The sequence below is a fragment of the Aphidius gifuensis genome, linkage group LG1 (assembly GCF_014905175.1).
Source record: "Aphidius gifuensis isolate YNYX2018 linkage group LG1, ASM1490517v1, whole genome shotgun sequence".
Lineage (NCBI taxonomy): Eukaryota > Metazoa > Arthropoda > Insecta > Hymenoptera > Braconidae > Aphidius > Aphidius gifuensis.
The window spans coordinates 22,939,210-22,961,408 of NC_057788.1; the positions used below are offsets into that span (position 1 = coordinate 22,939,210).

General features: G+C 24.0%; 3 protein-coding genes and 2 non-coding genes across 5 annotated transcripts in view; 2 read left to right on the forward strand and 3 right to left on the reverse strand.

The window, feature by feature from the left end:
* The window catches only part of LOC122854172 (sestrin homolog), a 56,091-nt gene that overhangs the window by 21,494 nt on the left and 12,398 nt on the right, over positions 1-22,199 (forward strand). The gene's annotated exons all lie outside the window — the stretch shown is intronic.
* Trnar-ucg lies at positions 479-551 on the reverse strand. Its single transcript has one exon. It is a non-coding gene; the product is annotated as a tRNA-Arg (tRNA).
* Positions 1,632-1,724, reverse strand: Trnay-gua. Its single transcript has 2 exons — positions 1,688-1,724; positions 1,632-1,667 (listed from the first exon to the last, which is right to left on the reverse strand). It is a non-coding gene; the product is annotated as a tRNA-Tyr (tRNA).
* LOC122853416 (cholesterol transporter ABCA5-like) lies at positions 6,121-20,320 on the forward strand. Its single transcript, XM_044153886.1, is given in 11 exon segments — positions 6,121-6,979; positions 9,620-9,745; positions 11,772-11,945; positions 12,457-12,635; positions 13,018-13,240; positions 13,316-13,391; positions 13,475-15,200; positions 15,202-15,563; positions 15,716-15,986; positions 16,079-17,148; positions 17,228-20,320. Coding segments are annotated over 10 exon segments (5,073 nt in total). The 5' UTR covers positions 6,121-6,979; positions 9,620-9,652; the 3' UTR covers positions 18,127-20,320.
* LOC122854163 (tubulin polyglutamylase complex subunit 2) lies at positions 10,351-11,337 on the reverse strand. The gene is made up of 2 exons (XM_044154608.1): positions 11,061-11,337; positions 10,351-10,880 (listed from the first exon to the last, which is right to left on the reverse strand). Exons 1-2 carry the CDS (start codon positions 11,302-11,304, stop codon positions 10,351-10,353), a joined length of 774 nt encoding a protein of 257 aa, XP_044010543.1. The 5' UTR covers positions 11,305-11,337.

The following is a 22,199-nucleotide window of genomic DNA, read 5'->3' on the forward strand; positions in this document are numbered from 1 at the left end:
ATCAAACAAATTTGTATTTTAATCGAGTATAATAATTTAACAAAATTACCTTCAAGGTTCATTAAAAAAAAACCTTGATAGGGACTTAACGACCTACATTAGTAGAATGTTTTTTAGAATAATACAAGATATAACAGTTGTTGGGCTTTTTTTTTTTATAATTAAATTCTGAACATTTTATGATTTGTTTTGTATTGTGTTTTATCTTTTAAAGTCTCTTGATTCTTAAAATGCTTTTTAGTAAGCTTGCGTAAGCAATAGATGGCAGCATTGGTATTCAAAATAAACTTGATGTAGCTAACATAAATATACAAGTTAACATTAATGATAATTTGATGGAAATATTTATTTTACCTTTGATAAACTTGTCAAAAAAATTTTGAAACCTTAAGAAATTTTGGGTCTATAATATTAGAGTAACTATCCCTGGTTATGGTATAAAAAAATCATGAGAAATTGCAAAAAGTAAGGGTAATTACGACCGTGCCAGGACTCGAACCTGGAATCTTCTGATTCGAAGTCAGACGCCTTATCCATTAGGCCACACGGTCATGAGATGAACGCTAAAAATTGAGCTTTCCTCATAAATAGCATCAATTAAACAAAAAAAAAAAACAATTGACAATCTTATATTTTGATCTACGAAGTAAGTAGATAACTAAATGATCGAACACACTACGCGTTTGGTACCCATTTCGCTGGTGCTGGCTTCCAACTAAGAGTCTCTTACTGAAAATGTATATAGGTTGTTACTGTATCGACTTGAAAGTATTTAATCATTATAATATTGTTTTAAAACTCCCATCCCATACACAGATTATCAGAGAAACCATTCAGTTAGCCCCTGCAATGATCTGATGTGCTGCTACCCATAGAGTTCTATGTAGACTTCTATGGAAGAAGATTCTCTATAGTGAATCTTCTTGTCTCCTGGCTTCATACCATACACAAATACATAATCACACAATCTCCCAATACCCATAATAAGAATATTCATTTCTCATAGAAAGCAGGAGAAAAGAGAAGGGCACTTGGCCCCTTCCCACTTACCATAAAATCTTAATTCTTATTATGAATAATTGAATTAAAAAGTTTTTCCATGGGAAGGTGCACCCTTATGTGCATTTTCTTTTTTTGTATATGCACTCATTGTTATTACTCCTTCGTCATCATTCTAAAAATAGATTTCCTAGTAAAACTGACTACCTGTCTCGAGTAATACAGAAGTCACCCTAATTTTGCATACAGGTTTTCACAGAACGATCCCCTTTTACAGTAACATATGGGTTGCTTTGATTATTATATATGTACACGAAATAAACTATAATTGTTTTATGTCAAAAGCTTTCACTGCAATTCATAGGAGCATTTTTTTTTTATATTAAATATTAAATATTAATAAATTTATAAAAAAAAATATAAATGAATATAGAACCAGTATAACATAATATTCTGTAACTATAGGAACGTTTTGTAATAATAATAAAAAAAAAAGAAATTCCACAAATTGGCGCCACACGCACAATTGAATGTCATTGAGTCTACTTACTAAAGCGTAGATAATAATTATATGATAGGGTTGAAATGATATTTGAAAAAAAAAAAAAAAAATAGCAAAAAATATTGAACTTTCCCTCGAGCCGGATTTGAACCAGCGACCTATGGATAACTCTTGTTCACTTGCCAACTACAGTCCACCGCTCTACCAACTGAGCTATCGAGGGATATGTGTTCTGAGGCGAAAAAGTTTAACTTGTACCTCACCGATCAGTATATTCACAAATAATTACTTTTACTATGGTTTTTTTTTTATAACTAACCGTTATTTTTTTTTTTTTTCACACAAATAATTATAAATTATACATAAGACTATATATTTTTATCTAAATATATACATAAGCTTCCTTATATGTTATTATTAACCCTCGTATACATTTAAAAACAAAAAACTCTTGAATGATAAACTCTTGTTTATTTTTAAAAACTAAATAGTAAAGTTATAGGCTGCAGTTCTCTCGAAGTGAGATGACAATATGTTAATGTGTAAAATTGATTTTCGAACATATCGATTGACAGCCATAGGGTGCATTGTCCGTTTATTATATGCTCTAGTAAATACATGATGTGATATGTGTCAAATTTATGTCTTGTCATTTGATGTCTATTGATGTTGACAAACATGACAATACTCTATAAACAACAACATATATATTTTGGGTGTGAAAAAGTGACATTTATATATTTAACCATCTATTCATAAGTTGGTTTCATTCAAAATATATTTTTATATTTTGATTCAACTTTTATTTATCATTTGTAATACGATTTATTTTACTTGATGACATTCAGTCTGCGTTCTATTAACTCTGTTCATACTTATTACTATTTTTTTTTTTTATAATATTTAATGTTCATAGCGAAGAGTCATGAATGGAAAAGTCATGACAAAGTATATGAAATTATAAAAAAACTTTTATTTTTTTGCTGGAATGATAAAAGGATATTATTATTATTATTATTATTATTATTATTTTATTTGAACTGACCGTAAAGGTTACGCATGATGACCTATAAATTTTCCAGTTTAAGCTATTGAATGTCCTGATGGCATTTAGGGAGTGGAACAGTTTAGTACGCATTAAATTGTACACAATATTGTTACTCTAATTTAATGAAACACACCTAGTAAATATATATTTGAAAATATTTACTCTAAATAGTAATGAAAACAACCCTTAAATTTTGACAATATTTACAACCAATTTCATGCTTTGTGAATATATATTATCAATAAAAGATTCCGTGTTAATTTCTCTATATTCAAATTTTGTCTGACTTTATAGATGTGTTTTATTTTTTTATATCTCATACTAATGGGTAAATGAAATACACTTCTTGTAAATTGATCTAATTTTTTATTTTAATAATAAATAAAATACAAATTTACTCTGAGATTAGGTTGTATTTATAAATAAAATATTGTCCATGAACTTTTCATCTCTATTTTCAAACTAATAATTGTTATTTTTTTTATTTTTTTAAAATACGTTTATTTAAATTACTCATCAAGCGTAAAATGTCACTCAACAAATTTTAATATCGTATATTTATATCTGTTATCAAAGTTAAAAAATAAATTTAACAACTTTATCGTCATTTTATTTTTATTAATACAAGAGGGAATATTTAATCTTTACATGTCATCACAAAGTGTTTGAAATAACCTCTCGGTCTGACCAATAACTGCTATTTTCCCTTAAAAAAAAAATTATTACGCTTTTAAAATAAATTAAATACAATTTTAATTTACATTTTAAAATATATTAAAAAATTCTTCATATAATGTCATTAAAATTATGAATATTTATTTTATTTTTTTTTAAATCATTTTTTAATTTTATTTTAAAAAATATGAAAAATATAATTTATTTGAAAATATTATTTGAATAACTTTTTTTCATTTTTATTTAAATTTAAAAAATATAAAAATTTTTTAATATCTTGTTATAATATTGACTGTGGATAATAACATATTTTTAATAATAAATTTTTTATAATTAATATTTTTTTAATAAAATAGTACTTGAATAAATATTAATATATGATTTTTATAAGTTTATAAAGACATTGAATTTTAGAGTAAAATTTTCTTTCAACATTGACTTTTTTTCTCTACCAATTTTTCTAGAATATATACATTTATATTTCTATGACGTCATTGCTGGTACGTGTAGTCTAGTGTAGCCTATTTCTTCTTGGCTCAATACACGTTTATATAAACATACACGTAACTATATAGTTCATTGAAAAGTTTTGTAAAATTTTCTCAGGTGTTAAAAAAACACACATATATATATGACATTCAGATGATATATTTAACAATTGTTGTATTTGATGAAAAATATTCTTTCATTTTATATAATATTCTTGAAGCTTGGCAATTATAGTTTTTACTTCAACTAAACGATAAGTTTGTGATAAAGTTTATTAACTAGGGCAAAGAAAAAAATCATATTTATAATAAAAAAAAATAAATAAATATTGATGCTTGTTAGTATTTATTTTTTTTTTTTATTTTTATATACTTTGAAATTAAACTGAAATATAATTTAAATTATATTTAACATTGATAGATAAATATTTACAGTTCAGTTAACTGTGAAAATTTATCCAATAATGATTCCTGAATTCACAGTAATTTTATATGGTGTGAAGGGCAAAAGTATCATATTCCATTGAATTTAAATATTTAATTACTTATAAAAAAATATTTATTGCTAAATAAAATTTAAAAATACGTTGAAAATTGTTTTTTTTTTTTATTAAAATTTATTGTTTATTTTCTTTTTTTTATTTGTTAAATGTTGTTTCTAATTATTATGTGATATTTAAATTCATGAGTTTGGGAATTCATTAAATTATTGAAGAATAATTTATTTTATTTTTCTATAAAACAAAGGATAATTAATTCTATGTACTATTGAAAGTTGATGATGTTAAATGAGAAATGTCATTTGATTAAAAGTAAAAAAAATTTCAATGACATTCGACTCTTAAAATTGTCTTTTGATGAATGAAATTTTAATTATTTTTTTTCAATCAGTTTGTTAGTAAATTTTCTTGATGTCAAGTTTATTGGTTCTTTTAATTTTTAGACACTTGAATTTCACATTTGACAATAGAACTTGTTGCATTTTCTGATAATTTTTTAAAATCGAAATTTAATATCTATTTCTATTATATATTAAAATTATATTTAAAATAACATAATAGATGTGATTAATTTACAAAACAATATAACACTTTAAAAGACCTTTCACAATATCATTAAATTTTTTAACTTAATTTTAAATTAATTTACATGATAGAGTATGATGAGATTTTAGTTGATACATAAATGTGCGGTATATGTACCTTAGTCATTAAAATTCATTACATAGTTATATCACATAAAGTGTAGAACACAAAATTGATGATGGTGAAAATTGTGTAGCGATATATATGTCTACAAATTGTTCAAAAATTTCATACAACATTGTGTGACAGTTAATTTACAAAGGAATCACTACATACATGAGAATTTCCATATTTTAATTTTTTGCATAAAATTTGTTAGTACATGATAGCTTTTTTTTTTTTTTTTTATAATAAAAAGTTGGTTGATTATTTGTGGAATACTAAAAAAATATGTAAAAGTAATTTTTTTTTTATTTTTTTATATTGAAAATTAGATTACATTGTTCTTTCATAAATGTAATCATGAAAATCTAGTTCTTTAAAAAGTGAGTTTGATATTTTTAGTAAATTATTTAATAAATGGATTGATAATTACAAAAGTAATTATTGTTTTTTTTTTTTAATAATTACTCTCGTAGAAAAAAAATACTTTTTATAATAACTTTTATTTATTTTGAATGAAACTTATAAATTTTTATGATAATTTATAAAAAAAATGAAGCACTATAAAGTGTCAAGTTCAACTTTATTGTCAAAGAAAAAATATGTGATAATATCATCTTATGGATTTTATATGGTTTCAATTGGCCTTGTCAATAAATACTAATGTTGTATCTAAACTATAAATATTATTTTATCATCAGCTGTGTTTATTTATCATAGCAACTTGATGAAAGAGGGAAAGACAAAATATACATATTAAAAAAACAGAAACTTTTATTAATATATATAATATATTTTTTTAATAATCAACATGAAAATTCAATTATAATAATTAAAAAAATAAATATTAAATTAATTATTTTTTAATTGTCATTTCATTTTAAATGGGGTTTTTTTTTTTGTTTTGCTAATAAAAATAATTTTATCTCGTTTTATTTAACGATTAAAATTATTTAGAGCTTTTCACAAAAACTGAGCTTTTTTTTGCTTACTAATAATTGTATCATATATGATTCCAGTTTTTTTGGATTTATTTTTTCAAAATTTTTTTTATTTATTTTTATCCCGCTGGTTTGCTATCCAGGTTTGTACTTTTTATTTACTATATATATATATATATTTGAGAGTAATGACGATGACAAGAACGACGCAGACGCGACGAGGACGATGCCGACGACGACGACGATGATGACGACGGATGCCCTCGTAGCCGACACAAAATTTTCACAGTCTAGCGTCGCTGGTCGACGTACACACTATCAATACATTCATTAAAATTAATTAATTAATTTAAAAAAACCATAAATTCAATAAATAATAAAATTTTGTGTGAATAAATTAATGTAGCTAGAAGTTAAAAAAGAAATTAATCAACGATATCAAAATACCAAAATTGTGTGAATTTAAAAACTTTCATACTTGGTTTATTTACGATAGCTTTTTTTTTCCTTCGATAAATATTATTATCAACAATAATATAAAGAAAATGTAAATATTTTAAATGGAATATAAATTTATCGAATTAGTAAAAAGTGTGTTTATCTAAAATTTTAGTGATAATAATTTTTTTTTTTTTCAATTTAATTACTGTGGAAATAGAAGAAAAAAAAAATTTCTACAAGGTTTTTTATTCGGCACTTGTGTCAATTCGGAAATTGGCACCTGTGTTGAAGACATGGCGATTACAATGTTTGTTTGGTCAGTGTCAAATTTCATAATTTTAAAATTTTACTCCTAATAATTTATTTGTATATTAAATAAATAATAATAATTAATTGAAAATTTAATTATTGGCATTTATGTGAAAAGGGCTTGGCCAAGTGAAAAAAAATATCTACATATATTTTTTTTTTTGTTATTGAGTCAATTTTATTTTTTTAACACACCCTTGTATTAAAATTTTTTTTTTTTATTTTTTTTTTCTGTTTTACTTTGTATTATTTTTTTTTTTTACTCTCTAAGGGTAATGTTTTTGGGTGGGAGGTCCATCAGAGTGCAAGTGTGTAAACGGAAGTGTTCGGGATAGGCGCATGCTGAGCTGAGATATTACTGGTTTAAAACCTGGCATGGTAACACAAATGTGAGTATTATTTTAAAATATAATTAATTAAAAATTAATATTATATATTGTTTAAAAAAAAAAAAAATTCAATCATAATTTTGTAGCATATTTAACCCTTAAAATTTATTTGAACGACTTGACTGTTTTTATGTAATATCAATTTTTTTTTTTTGTGGTTTATGTTGAATTTTATTTAAAACAGTTTAATTTATTATATAGTATAATTATTTGTGGTGATTTATTTTTGATATGTTTATTATTGGTTTATTTTACTCTAATTTTACCTGTGACAATTTAGTGGTTCGTGCTCGCGCGCGTTGAAATAAAAACCCCCCTCGTTTGCTGCACCCAGCCACCGTCTGCACAGGCCATCCCAATCGATTTCGGAAGCCACGGTTCAAATATATATATATATATATACGCTTGGAAAATTATTGTCGTGTATTTCTTAAAAAATTATCTTTCATATATGTATACTTGAAAATCATAAATTTATAATAATCAACAAGATAATCAATCATTTTTAAAAAGTCAAATTTACTATTCAAATAATTATCATAAATCGTTTTTTTTTTTTAATTTATAAAGGTAACAAAGTATTTAAAAGTATATTGGGAAAAATTGAAATTGCAAAAAAAAATAGGCAGTTAAATGATTAATATTCAAGTTTTAAATTTAAATTGTGTATCTTTTTTTTTAAATCAAATTGAAATAATAATACTTTAGTTATAATTTAAAAAATGATGAATATTTTCGATAATAATAAATTAGATTTAATATTTGAATAATATTAGGTCAAGTGTATATATATTTATTATTAAAAAAAAATAAAATAAAATAATTTAATACTGTAAGTGACTAAACTTGTGCTTGTTGGATAAATGTTAAAACGGCCACAGGGTTGTTCACGAAGCTAGTGTAAAAAAGTGTAGAATATTGGTGAGGGTTGAAAGAGGGAATTGAAATTGAAGTTGGAGGGTAGATGGTTGGCACCCCACTACGGTCGATACTCGACTGGCTCTCACTACTATATACATGTAACAATCTATCTTTATATATCAAATATTTTGAATTGAGAACCTCTAACCACCTTGCACATTTTATGCACCTGCTCTACGACATTTTACAATCCGTCTAAATGCTAATTTTTTATTTTTATATTTTTTCAATTCTTTTAAACTCGTATTACAATTTAAATTATTATTATTTAATTAAACTTTAAATCAAATTTTTAACAATTAAAAGCCTTTTTTTTTTTTTTAATTAAAATAAAAATACATGTATAAAAATAAAAACAAATTATAAAAGTTGGGAAAAAATTATTATAAAGAAAGGAAAAGAAAAAAAATTAAATCAGTTACTTAAAAAATAATATAATGCATAAATTTTTAATTTTTAATTAAGTTAAAAAAAGTTTGATTGTTATATACTGTCTCAATCAATAGAGAAAATAAAAAATCCTTTTTTTTTATTTTAAATTATTTTAGAATTTGAGTTGTCTATTTTTTCTACTGTCATGTTAAAAATAAGATGAAAAAATATAATGAAAAATGAAAATGCATTTATATAAAAATCGTGTGAACGACATACTATTGATTGTCCCGTGGGTAGTTGTCTGTCCCTGACTATGTAACTCGTCCCGTGAGGGTCAAATCCATTGCTATACTGATTCTCAGCAATATATTCATATAGATTATATTTTTATTTCATATGCATATATACAATACCAATAAATTCAATAATTATTATTTAAATCAATTTTTGATTTGTTTCAACTCTCTATTTTGCAAACAAAAAATAAAAGTTAATTCCTCTGTGTATATTATTTTATTTAAATTATTTTGAATATCAAATATCAAAAATGTTATCACAATTTATTGGCTTGATATATTCAATAAAAAAAAAAAAAAATTTAATAAAATGTATTTTAATTTAGTAAATTTATTTTTCAATTTCCGGAATGAAAAAAAAAATATCGAGTTAATCATATCGTGATCTGGGTTGGGGTAAATTGAGGAAATCATATTAAATGATAATTGATTAAGTTTTAAATTTTATATCAGATAAAAAAAAAATAAATAAATAATATTCGTCTCGAGTAACAATAAATCGAGTTGAAGAATTATCAAGTTATCGATAACTCTTCAACTCGAAATTGATAATCCTTCAATTTGATTAATTATTGTCACTCGAGACAAATGTTATATATTTGTTTTTTTTTTCGTCTGATATAATTTAAACAAAAAAAGCCAAAAATTAAAATTAAAAGAGTGTATATATATTTGGAGGATAATGTTTTTAACACGTGCATGAATTCTCACGTGTTGGCTAACTGTTAAGTTTCGATTTTAAATACGTGGAATAGAACAAGCAGTGCTTTTTTTTATTTATACATATATATGATGATGATGATGATGGCAATGTGAATAATATTTGTAGGCCACGTTTTATATTTTTTCATTATTTTATTTTATTTTATTTTTTTTGTTATTGTATATAGAAAGTGTATTTATTATTCTGACGCATGACCAATTGATTGTACTCAGTTTAAAACTAAAATCATTATATCAATATTTTTTTCTAGTTAGAAAATATTTAATAAATATTTAATATTGTGCTTTAAGAATATATATTAACAAATTTTTTTTTTTATTACAGATATTAATTGAGGGTGAATAAATACACTGGAGAATGGGATCTTCTGGGGTGTATTTTTCTCAGCTGAGAGCATTACTTATACGAAATTTGCTGCTTAAAAAACGTGACAAGCGAAAGACAATTGTGGTGAGTCCTTTTTTTTTTTGTTACTAATTATTAAATACTTGATCAACTGGTTAAAGTTTAAAGATTGTTGTTTTTTTCTTATATTTGTTGAAAAAAGAAAAAAAAAAAACTTTATGTTATTTTTGCTTTGTGGTATGTTGGCCTTTGATCCTGAAGTGTTTGTTTTCGTCTGTGTTTGGTCATGTAAAATTATTGGTGACTCGATTCTTGAGATTTATATATTCCAAGCTTAAATCCAAGCATTTCTGTTGAATAAAACCTGATGACCATTGTGATAATACTCATCAATCATTACTTATGATTTTTCTTTTTATAAACAAAAAATTATTAAATTATACAACAAAACATTTTTAAAGTAAAATTATTTTTATAAAATCTATTTATATAATTAGATTTATTTTGTTTATTTTTCATTATGATGCCAAGTTGACTAAAATCATTTCAAAGAAAATATAAACATCTAAAAATAATTGTTGCAAATTATTTATATTATTATTTTGAGAAAAATTATATTTAAAAGTTTAAAAATAACTCAATAGATTAAGAGATTAAAAGTCAATTTGATTGTTGAAATAATTTTATTTTTTATCAATTGAAAATTAATATTATTTTTTTCTTGAATTTTTTTGCTTATTATCACGACTTTTAAATATTCCTGAATCAATTGTATTTAATGGTCCATCTTTCCATAGTGTATCAGTTATTGTATCACTAGTTTTAACAGTATCTGGTAATAAATGAGGTCCAACAAGATAATATATCTGTTCAACCCAAGTTGGTAATGATAATTCAGTAACACATAATTGCCAATATGGAAGACCAATATGTACCAACATCATTCTAAAATATTTTGTAAAATTATCAGCTAATTTATACCAACCAGGTTTTATTTTATTATTAAATAACCATATACTAGGTTCAGTATCAAAATCTGGTCTAATAAAATAAACAAGATATATTTTGCAATTATCACATTCATCAATTTCAAATAATTTACATGTTGTACCAAATGTTGGTAAATCAATATCATCATTACACATTGAATCAGTATCATTTTGTTGTTCTTTTGTACCAATGAATCTTTTAAGTTCTCCAAATTCATTGATATTCATTTTTCCAATTGGAAATTCTTCTCCTAAAAAAATTAAATACAGTTTCATTATTTCAAGGATAAACCAAAAAAAAAAAAAAATAATAATCAATAAATAAAAAAATATATCTTGACAAATTGATGAAGATTAATGTTATAATATAACATAAATAAATAAATATATTTATTTGTTTATTTTTATTGTTGATGATTAAATTTAATCACCTGCAATATCAAGACTCCAGGTCAAGGAAAATCCATCAATTGAAGCATAAAAGCTTTTAAGGTCATCTGGTAATAGACAACAATTTCTCTGTTCCCAACTTGATAGTACACTTCTTTCACAAGCTAATTTACGTTCAACTTTAACATTTTTAATACATGTATTTGTTTCAAGTTGTTTAACAACACCAAGAGTTAAATTTTCATAAAATGAATCTTCAGTTACAATATCAACAAAAAATGACATTTTTGTTATTTATTTATTTTTTTTTTTTTCAAATATAAATAAAACACATTTATTTTAAATTTATTATAAAATAATTTTATCTTGACTTATGACAATTCATTGTCATTCATGACAATCCATTGCCATTTGTGACAATTCATTGCCATTTTGTGAGAATGAACAAAGTTCTCTTATTGATATTATCTGACGATATAATACATAAATAAAATATGTTGTTTGTTGAAAAAAAAAAAGGAAAAAAAAAACTATGTTTCTTGATAAGTGCTTTTTATCCCCACTTATTTTTACCTTTTTCATGCTTTGTTTATTTATCCTCATGGCAACCAATGTCTCCTTAAAACTACTTAACGTTCTCTTTGTTTTACAGTATTATAATAATAATAAAAAAAACAACAACTAGAAATTTTTTATTTAAAAAACAAAAAACATAAATGAATGATTATAAATATTTTTTTTTTTTATTTCAGGAGGTATTTTTACCACTCTACACACTTGGTACATTGATCCTGATTAAAATTCTTATACCAAATCCAAATTATCCAGCAACACCAACTCAACCATTACATCATGATATTTTTGAACTTTTTAATGGTTATAAAAATAATACTGTTGCTGTTGTACCAAACAACACTGAAACTATTGTAAGTATATTTTTTTAATTTCTAAAATTGTTATATGAAAGAAAAACAAAAACAAGTAGTGAACAATTTTGATAATTAAAAATCATCATTTGAGCTTTAAATAAAAATCTAATTAGATACTTTATATTATTATAAAAAGTTTAAATGATGCACTTGGCTTTTATTATTATGAAAAAAAAAAAATTTAAGTGGACCATTTTTGTGTCCACTTTAGTGAGTCAGAAAAATGCCTTCAATTAATTTTTTTCCAATTGTTAACTCTGACCGTTGAAAAATGTGCTTGAAGCAGCAGCTGACCCATATTTTTTTTTTTCTCTCGTGTTCACCATGAATGAACAATGAATTTTCACACTTGCTTTTTTTTTTTTTTCCTTTGTACTATCTACTTTGTAAGGCACTCAAGATTTATTGGATCATCAACATCATAAATTACATTTTCACATGTGTTTCACATTGTCTTATTTTTTATTTTTTTTTTTATTTTAAAAATTGTAATTTATATATTTTTTAGAATTTTCTCAGTGCAATGAACAATTTATGGATGTCAATGTGGGGTCCATTGGGAAATCCATTGACCTTTATATTACTTGAAACTCAAGATGATCTTCAGGCAGCATATTGGCGTGATCCACATAATATACCATTGGCTGTTATTTTTGAAAATACAACTCCAATTACAGGACCTCTATCGTAAGTATGACAAATAAATTCATGTTAAATTTATCGATGATAATAATAAGAGTATATACGATGATATAGTCTCACAAATTTTCATTGTATATATTGTGGTTTTGCTAGAAGCCATAAATATCAATGTTGGAAATCCAATGAACATGTTGGTTAACTAGATATAGATATCATATATTCTACAAAGCTGTAATAATCTTCTTATATACATACTTTTATTATTATTCTTTTTTTTTTTTTTTATTCATGTAATTAAAATTAAAAGAAAAAAGACCATTGGGACAATAGATATCGAAAATTTTATTCATCACATACATATTACATTTCAATGTAATTATAAAAAATAATTTGAATCATATCAAGTTTTTTTTTGTTCTTTTTTTAGATATGAAATACGAACAAATCCATCGTATTCAGCACCACCATCACCAACAGAATACTTTTCATCACCAGTGACTTGTAGAAAGGACACAAGTCACTGGATTGGTGATGTCCTTTCTATGGGTGGTATATTATCAATGGAAACTGGTGGTTCATGTCCAGTTAATAATTATTTTTATTCTGGTTTTATGGCATTACAAATGATTATAGATATAACAAAAATTCGAGTAAGTATTTTATATTATAATAATTAAAAATACTCTTTGTTAATTTATTAATATTAAATAAATTTTTTATTTTAGATTGATACTAAAAGTAATGATTTAACAGTACCAGAAGTAAAGCTAGTAATGTATCCAAAAAATGCTTATACTGCAAGTAAGTATTTTATTAATTAAATTATTTAAATGAATTTCGTTGAATTTAAAATTATAATTATTATTTTATTTAATTATTTTCAGATTGGATGTTGGCATTTAGAGTTGTAATACCACTTTATATGGTATTGGCATTATCACAATTTATAACATATTTATTAATTTTAATTGTCGGTGAAAAAGAAGAAAAAATAAAAGAAGGAATGAAAATGATGGGATTAAAAGATTCAGTATTTTGGATGTCATGGTTTATAATATATAGTATATTTGTACTTGTATTATCTGGTGTTGCAGTATTATTATTATTTACATTACAAATGTTTCAACATACTCATTTTTTGCCAATATTTTTACTAGTTGTATTATACAGTTTATCAATAATAATGTTTGCCTTTATGATAACACCATTTTTTGATAAAGCTAGAACAGCTGGTGTATTGGGTAATTTTGCTGTAACAATATTAAGTTTAATGTATTTTATACAAGTATTTGTTGATGATTCAAGTTCAATATCATTTTGGCTTGTATCATTATTAAGTCCAACTGGTGTTGCATTAGCAATGGATAAAGCACTTGTACTTGATTTACAAGGTGAAGGTGTTAATTTTGATAATTTATGGTCTGGTCCTGGTATACCATTTGGTGGTAGTTTAATAATGATGTTTGTTGATATAATATTATATGGTTTTATGGCATATTATCTTGATTCAGTTGTACCAACTGAATATGGTGTTAAAAGACCACCATGGTTTTGTTTTACACCTGGTTATTGGTGTCAAAAAAAAGTACAAAGACAAACATCATTAAATGGTGAATCAAATTCATTTATACCAGATGAAGAAATAAATTGTGATATTGAACCAATTGCACGTGAAATGAAAGGACATGAAGCTATTAGAATTATTGATTTATATAAATCATATAATAAATGTCGTAGACCAGAAGTTAAAGCTGTTAATGGTATTAATTTAACAATATATGAAGGTCAAATAACAGCAATACTTGGACATAATGGTGCTGGTAAAACAACATTATTTAATATATTAACTGGTTTAACAGCACCAAGTTCTGGTACAGCATTAATATTTGGTTATGATGTTAGAAATTCAAATGATATGCAAATAATAAGAAGTATGACTGGTGTTTGTCCACAACATGATATATTATTTGATTTATTATCACCACGTGAACATTTACGTTTTTTTGGTTTAGTTAGAGGTATTAAAAATTCAATAATTGAAAATGAAGTTAATAGAACATTAAAAGATATTGATTTAATTGAAAAAGCTGATACATTTGCAAAATATTTAAGTGGTGGACAAAAAAGAAAATTATCAATTGGTATTGCAATAATTGGTGATCCAAAAATAATAATACTTGATGAACCAACAGCTGGTGTTGATCCATATTCACGTAGATTAATGTGGTCATTTTTACAATCAAGAAGACATGGTAAAGTTATATTATTAACAACACATTTTATGGATGAAGCTGATATATTAGCTGATAGAAAAGCTGTTATAAGTAAAGGAAAACTAAGATGTTGTGGTAGTTCATTATTTTTAAAAAATAAATTTGGTATTGGTTATCATTTAACACTTGTACTTGATGGTAATGGACGTATACATGCAATAACAAGACTTGTAACATCACATGTTGCTAAAGCTGAAAAAGCAAGACGTCATGGACGTGAATTAAGTTTTATATTACCTCATAATTCAGTGGATAATTTTGCACAATTATTTGCAGCAATTGAACAAGAAATTAAAACAAAAGGAAATCGTCTTGGTATAAGCAGTTATGAAACACAAAATGTCATTACAATCAAAAAGCACTTCTTATCAGAGTTTGCAAAACGAGGGAGGATTGGCAGTGATGACAGTGCAGAATGATGGAGGGATGATTATCAAACCAACAACCGAAATATTGGACAATCAATCATGTGACAAAAATCCAGCAGTACTTGGTCTTGGTCTTGATCAAATTAAAATACAACCAAATTTTTTTCAAACATTATATGCAATGTTGAGATTAAGATTATTACGATTATGCAGGAATTTACAATTATTATATTTTACAATTGTTGCACCACTACTATTTGTATTCCTCGGTTTGTACTTGAAAAGTATACAAACTGTTGAATTAAAGCCGCAATCATTGGCATTAGATAACAGTATGTATTTATGTTTCATTTTTTTTTTTTTTTTTTTTCTTTTGTTTTTAATGCTTGCAATTTATTTATTTATTTAATTATTTATTTATTTTTATAATATTAGACTAATTAATGTATAATATTCTTTTATACTTCCATCAAATTTTTTTCAGATACATATGGTAATGATACAAAAGTATTATTTACAAATTATACTGAAACAGACATATCATCATTAGCACAACAAATTAATCAAAGTTTATTGTTGAAGCCATATGATGGTAATTTATCAGATTTACTTAATCCATCAGTTGCACCAAGTATGGCTGTTTTAAATATTAATGATTATAATGATAATCGTTTAAATTTAACACTGACATACAATGATACAATGCAACATTCATTACCAATATTTATGAATATATTATCAAATGCATACTTGAGGTAAAAAATAATAATTTTATTAAATGAAATAATTGATGGAAAAATGTATAATCAACAAGTTGTTTTTTGTTTTTTTTTTGGAACATTTCCAGACATTTATCAGGTAATAGTGCATCACCAATTGAGGTAAGAACACATCCATTTCAGCAAACTTCACAACCACAAGAATTTAATATTGGAATAGCAAGTTCAGCATTATTTATTGGAATGGATTTAGTACTTATTCCTATAACATTAGCTGTTGATATGGTTTATGATCGTGAAATAAAAACTAAAAATCAACTACGTGTTAATGGATTAACATTTTCAATGTATTTTTTGGCTTATTTTATGGTATTAGTTGGTTTAATGTCATTCATATGTTTATGTATATTGGGAATAATATTTTTATTTAAAATACCATCATTACAAGAAGTACCAGCATTATTAACACTTGGTACATTATTAATGTTATATTGTCCACCATCAATATTATTTTCAACATGTTTAAGTTATATATTTGATAAAACAGAATCAGCACAAAGTATATTACCAAATATTGTAACATTTTTTGGTTTAATACCATTTGTACTTGTTATGATACTTGATATGCTTGGATTAAGTAGTGTTGCAGCATTTGCATTACATATTGTATTTTCATTAATAAATACAATGTATCTTCCATATGCAGCAATATATTATGTTGATCGTGTACATCTAATGTGTTCAATTAATGAGGCATGTCATCATTTAACAGTTACTGATTATCTTACTGCTGAAATTGTTGTTATGGGACTTGGTGTATTATTACAATATCCAGTATGGTTTTTTGTATTATTATTACTTGATGTTAAAAAAAATGGTGGTAAAATAAGTGATGTATTTAAATATTATTTACGTAATGGTGGATCAATTGCTGATGAAGTTATTGAAAATAATGATATTGGTGAACATGAAGATGCTGATGTTAAAATTGAACGTCAAAAAGTATTTAATTATGTTACATCAACATCTGTACAAGAACCACCAGTTGTATTAGTACAAAATTTACGTAAAGAATATCGTCAACGTCAAGCTGGTGGTGCAATTTGTAGTTGTTGTTCAAAACGTGAAATTGAACAACCAGTATCACCTAAAAAATTAGCTGTTAGAAATTTATCACTTGCTGTTGAACCGGGCGAAGGTAAATTTTTTTTTTTCTTATTACATAATAATAAAATAATATTTAATTTAATTAATTAATTGGATTTTTTTTTATATAGTTCTTGGTTTATTGGGCCATAATTCAGCTGGTAAAACAACAACTATGAAAATAATAATTGCTGAAGAAGCAGCAACACGTGGACGTGTACAAATTGGTGGTCATAATATACATTCACATTTAACTGAAGCATATCGTCAAATGGGTTATTGTCCACAACATGATGCATTATGGAAAAATATAACAGTACGTGAACATCTTGAATGTTATGCAGCAATACGTGGTGTACCATGGAGTGAAATTGATAGAATTGTTGATCTTTATTTAACTGGTTTACAAATACATGAACATGCTGATAAAGAAACACAAGAATGTTCAGGTGGTACAAGAAGAAAATTAAGTTTTGCAATGGCAATGGTTGGTTGTCCAAAAGTTGTACTTATGGATGAACCAAGTACTGGTATGGATCCAAGATCAAAACGTTTTCTTTGGGATACAATATTAGCTAGTTTTCAAGGTGGTAGAGGTGCAATATTAACAACACATTCAATGGAAGAAGCTGATGCACTTTGTTCAAAAGTTGGTATTATGGTTAAAGGTGAATTAAGATGTATTGGATCAACTCAACATCTTAAAAATCTTTATGGTGCTGGTTATACACTTGAAATGAAATTACTTGGTGGTGATACAACACCAACAAATGATCCAATTGATCGTATTGCAGCACTTAAAGAATTTGTTAATACTTTATTTACTGATGCAACACTTGAAGAAAGTTTTCAAGATAGACTTGTTTTTGCTGTGCCTCAAAGTGGTGTTAAATCACTTGCTGAATGTTTTACACAATTAGAAAAAACTAAAGTTGAACTTGGCATTGAGGAATATAGTTTTAGTCAAACAACATTAGAACAAGTTTTTCTTAAATTTTCACATTACACTGAAACAGCTAGTAATGATTAATAATAGTTAGACATTCATTTATACAAAAAAATAAATAAATACAAATATTTCTAGGAAAATTTTTTTAAAAAACTATAAAATAACAAAAAAAAAAAAAAAAAATTAACAAAGTGAAATGTGTGATGATGATAAATTCATTCCATATATGACGACCATTAATGAAACAGAAAAATTAATTATCATAGCAGAAATTTTAATGTTATAATATTTTTTTTTTATAAAATCAAATAACGGCCTCAAATTATTATTTTTAATTATTATTTACTTTTAAAAATAATAATTAATTAAATTTGATGAAAGAAAATACGGTCAGGGACCATGGAGGATGTACATTTTACTGATAATTATTCAATTAATTTTAGTATTATTATAATTAAATATAAATTTTCATTGAATAATATATCAAGAGCTTATCAGAGACACGCGTTGACTCAATCATCAGTAACATTATTGCATATTAAACAAAACAAAAAAAAAGAAATTAAATATAAACAAACTGATGCAACACTGCTGAAACCGCAGCCAAGAGATGATTAATGACCACAAGATTTTTCATCATCCTTTTTTTTTTCTTTCATCTTAATCATTTTTTTTTTTTTTTTACTATTTTCATCTGCCTAAGAAACAAAAAAAAAAACGATAAAAATCTCACACGATTTACGGGCTGTAATTTCTTACAAATTAAGTATAAATATAAACATCATTTTGTAAATATAGCACCAATTATTTTTGAGCATTGTTAATCTCAATTTAGAAATTGAATAGCATATATAAATGTATTTTTTTTTTTAACTAAAAAGTTTAGTGAAAAAAAAATCATAGTACGTACTTTTTCTGCAGTAATTATAGAAATTAAAATCTTAGTTTTCAATTGTATAAAAAAAATATCACATAAATAATATAATAATAAATAATTAAAATTAATTAAAATAATAAAAAAAAAAATTCGCTTTATTGTAAAATTTTTGTCCTCATAAAAATAATAATGGGACTTGTTATTTGCAATATATAGGACTGATAAAATAAAAAGCCGAAAATCGTTGATGTTTAAATTTTAATAAATTAATAAGTAAAATTATTAATTTTTATTATAAATAATAATAAATATTAAAATTGTTTAGATGTCGATAAATTGATCTCACATATTGACATTTTTTATTTCGCTCATGAATAATTGGACTGTATATAATTATATAAAAATCTTTTTATTAATATTGTATAATTGATTGATGAACAAATGAATATTATAATTAATCAATTAATTAATTAAAAAATTGTGCGTCCTAAAAAAAAAAAATATGATTGGTAATACTCGAAGGACTGAATGATACAATTGAATTTAATGAACTTAACAGTAAAAAAAAAAAAACAAACAAACAAACAAACAATTTGCCATTAATGATATGTAATACAAAGTTTTTTTGTAAATACAATGTTATTAATAATTAATTAAGATTAACAGGAAAAAAAAAATCAAGATTTATATGCTAATAAAAAAAAAAAAAATACATTATTAATTTTAAAAAATTCAAAAAAATAAAAAATATAAAAAAAAAAATTAGATTAAAAATCGTGGGATGCATGCTAATGAATTCATCAGTTGATTTAGAACAAAAAAAAAAAAATTATAATGAAAATCCACGTGTGCAAGAAAAACCAGTCTAGATGAAAAAAAAATTTTTAATAAAATTTAGTCAATTATAAAGGAAAAAAAAAGGTAAATTACGAAAAAAACAGGCTGTAAAAAATAAAAATTGCTGATTAGTTTTACAACATGTACGTCAACGATTTTTTCAAGAGTTTAAATAAAAAAAAATTGAACTGATTGCTTGTTAAGCTCTAAGTTCGTTGTTTATTTATTGTATTTATATTTAAAAAAAAAAAAAAAAACAAAAGTAAATAAATAGTATATAAGAAATTGTGTGTGAAATAATGAAAAATCAATGTATAAAAATTTAAAAAAAATATTCATCTGATGAGTGAGTTTCTGTGTTTAAAAAAAATCAAGTCATACTATAAAAAATCGTATAAAATTCTTTTATAAAAATATTTAAATAAATACATAATTAAATATTTTAACGACTGTCTATAAATCACACTAATACGTGCAGGTGTGTGTAATGAAAAGGAATTTAAAAAAAAGAAAATCACATCGTCCCATGATGAAGAGAAAAAAAAAAAAAAATTGTACAAAGAATGACAAGTTGAGTGAAAAATAAAAGTGTAAATTTGCAGCGCGTATTTGTTGTGTAATAAAATATCTAAGAAAAAAAAAAAAAAAATTATAAAATTTAATGTAATAAAATTGTTCTATGGAAATTTTTTTGACTTAAAAAAAAATGAAAAAAAATAAATAATTAATCAGTCCGAAAAAAAAAAAGAAAACCAAAAAATTTAAATGACTTTTTAAAATGAATGCAATATATTGTAATGAAATATTTGTTGAAAATAAAAATTAATAAAAATTAATTATTATTACAGATTAACAAAATGAGATTATACAATAATTGAGGAATTGTAATTGTCTTATAAATAATTATTTTATTTTAAAATGCTATTTATAATACAATATTGTAGTTAAAATGTGTTATTAATTGTCTCAAAGTTGAATGATTAAAGCAAGATTAAAAAGCAGTTCAATCCAGCCAGCATTTGACCCCATGTATTCAATTTAAATGGATTAAAAGTTGAAAGAAATTATAAACAAATAAACAGTAAACTAAATGGTGATAAAAAAAAAAAAAGGAAAACATGGCAAAATAATAATAAATAAATGAATGAATAAAAGTGTTACAGTTCATTATAATTGGGGTTAATTTTGATTGACATCAGTTGAATATTCGTTAAGGAAATAACAATCAAAGTCAAGGACTATATATTAATAATTCATAAAAATTGAATATTAAACAGAAGAAAAAAAATAATATAAGCAGATAAATGTCATAATATTATAAATAAATAATTCAATGTGAACAGTGTGAAAAACAAAAACAATGTAGAACAATAGAGTCAAGAATTCCGGTAAAACGTTATTGACCTCAGTGGACTTCGAAATTTGTACGACATGGTTCCATCTGTTAAATACAGATTACCATTTTTAATTTGAAGAAAAAAAAAATTAAATAAATATATATACGTATATGAGAAATGGAAAAAAACGATGATACTCGTACAAAGTCAATTGACTATCTGACTATTGGTTCAATAGCCATTCAAGAGCTCGTGATTTTTAAGTTATCAGCAACTCAAAGATTATTAAGTACACGTGAACATCGTCTGGTTGTTTTATCAGCAAATTAATATTTAGCTGATATATCAAAATGAAAAGCCTTCTTTATTACGAAAGAAAAAAAAAAAAAAAAAAGACATAATCAAACGAGAATAAAAATGGAAATAATAACAAAGATATTGTAATGAGGAAAAAAAAGAAGAAAAAAAGATTGGAAATGTTTAAATTCCATAAATCGATTATTTTATCAAAACGATGTCATTACATACGTCAAAGTTCAATCGATCCATTTTACGATTTGCGATTAATGTAATGGAAAATTACCCAACAAAAATTTTGTGATTATAAATGCGCAATTTTATTCCCCACCTTTGTTTTTAAAAATGTGCATGTAACCAAATTTATTGACGGGTCAATCATAAAAACGTCAATCATAGAAATATGTGCATGCATAGAAATTTTTTTATTTTTTCTAGAAAATTATTGAAAAATTTAAATATTAACAAGTCACGTTTATAATTTATTTTTTAATCTTATGAATAATTTTATAATAATTACCAAAGATATACATATACCGGAAATTGATATCGAATTAATTTTAATTTTTTTTTTTTATCTATATATATACTCTTGACATTGCTAGAAAAAAAAAAAAAAAAAATTTATATCTTTCATTTTAATAATTCAATTGACAAACATGAAATATAAAAATTATGTAATTTTTATTATAAAAATTGGCTTTTTTATGTGCATGTATATGTCACGTGAATTTATAAATTGTTTTTTTTTTCTTTTGTAATATATATGTCATGACCACACGTGGTAATCTACATATTTATTAAAA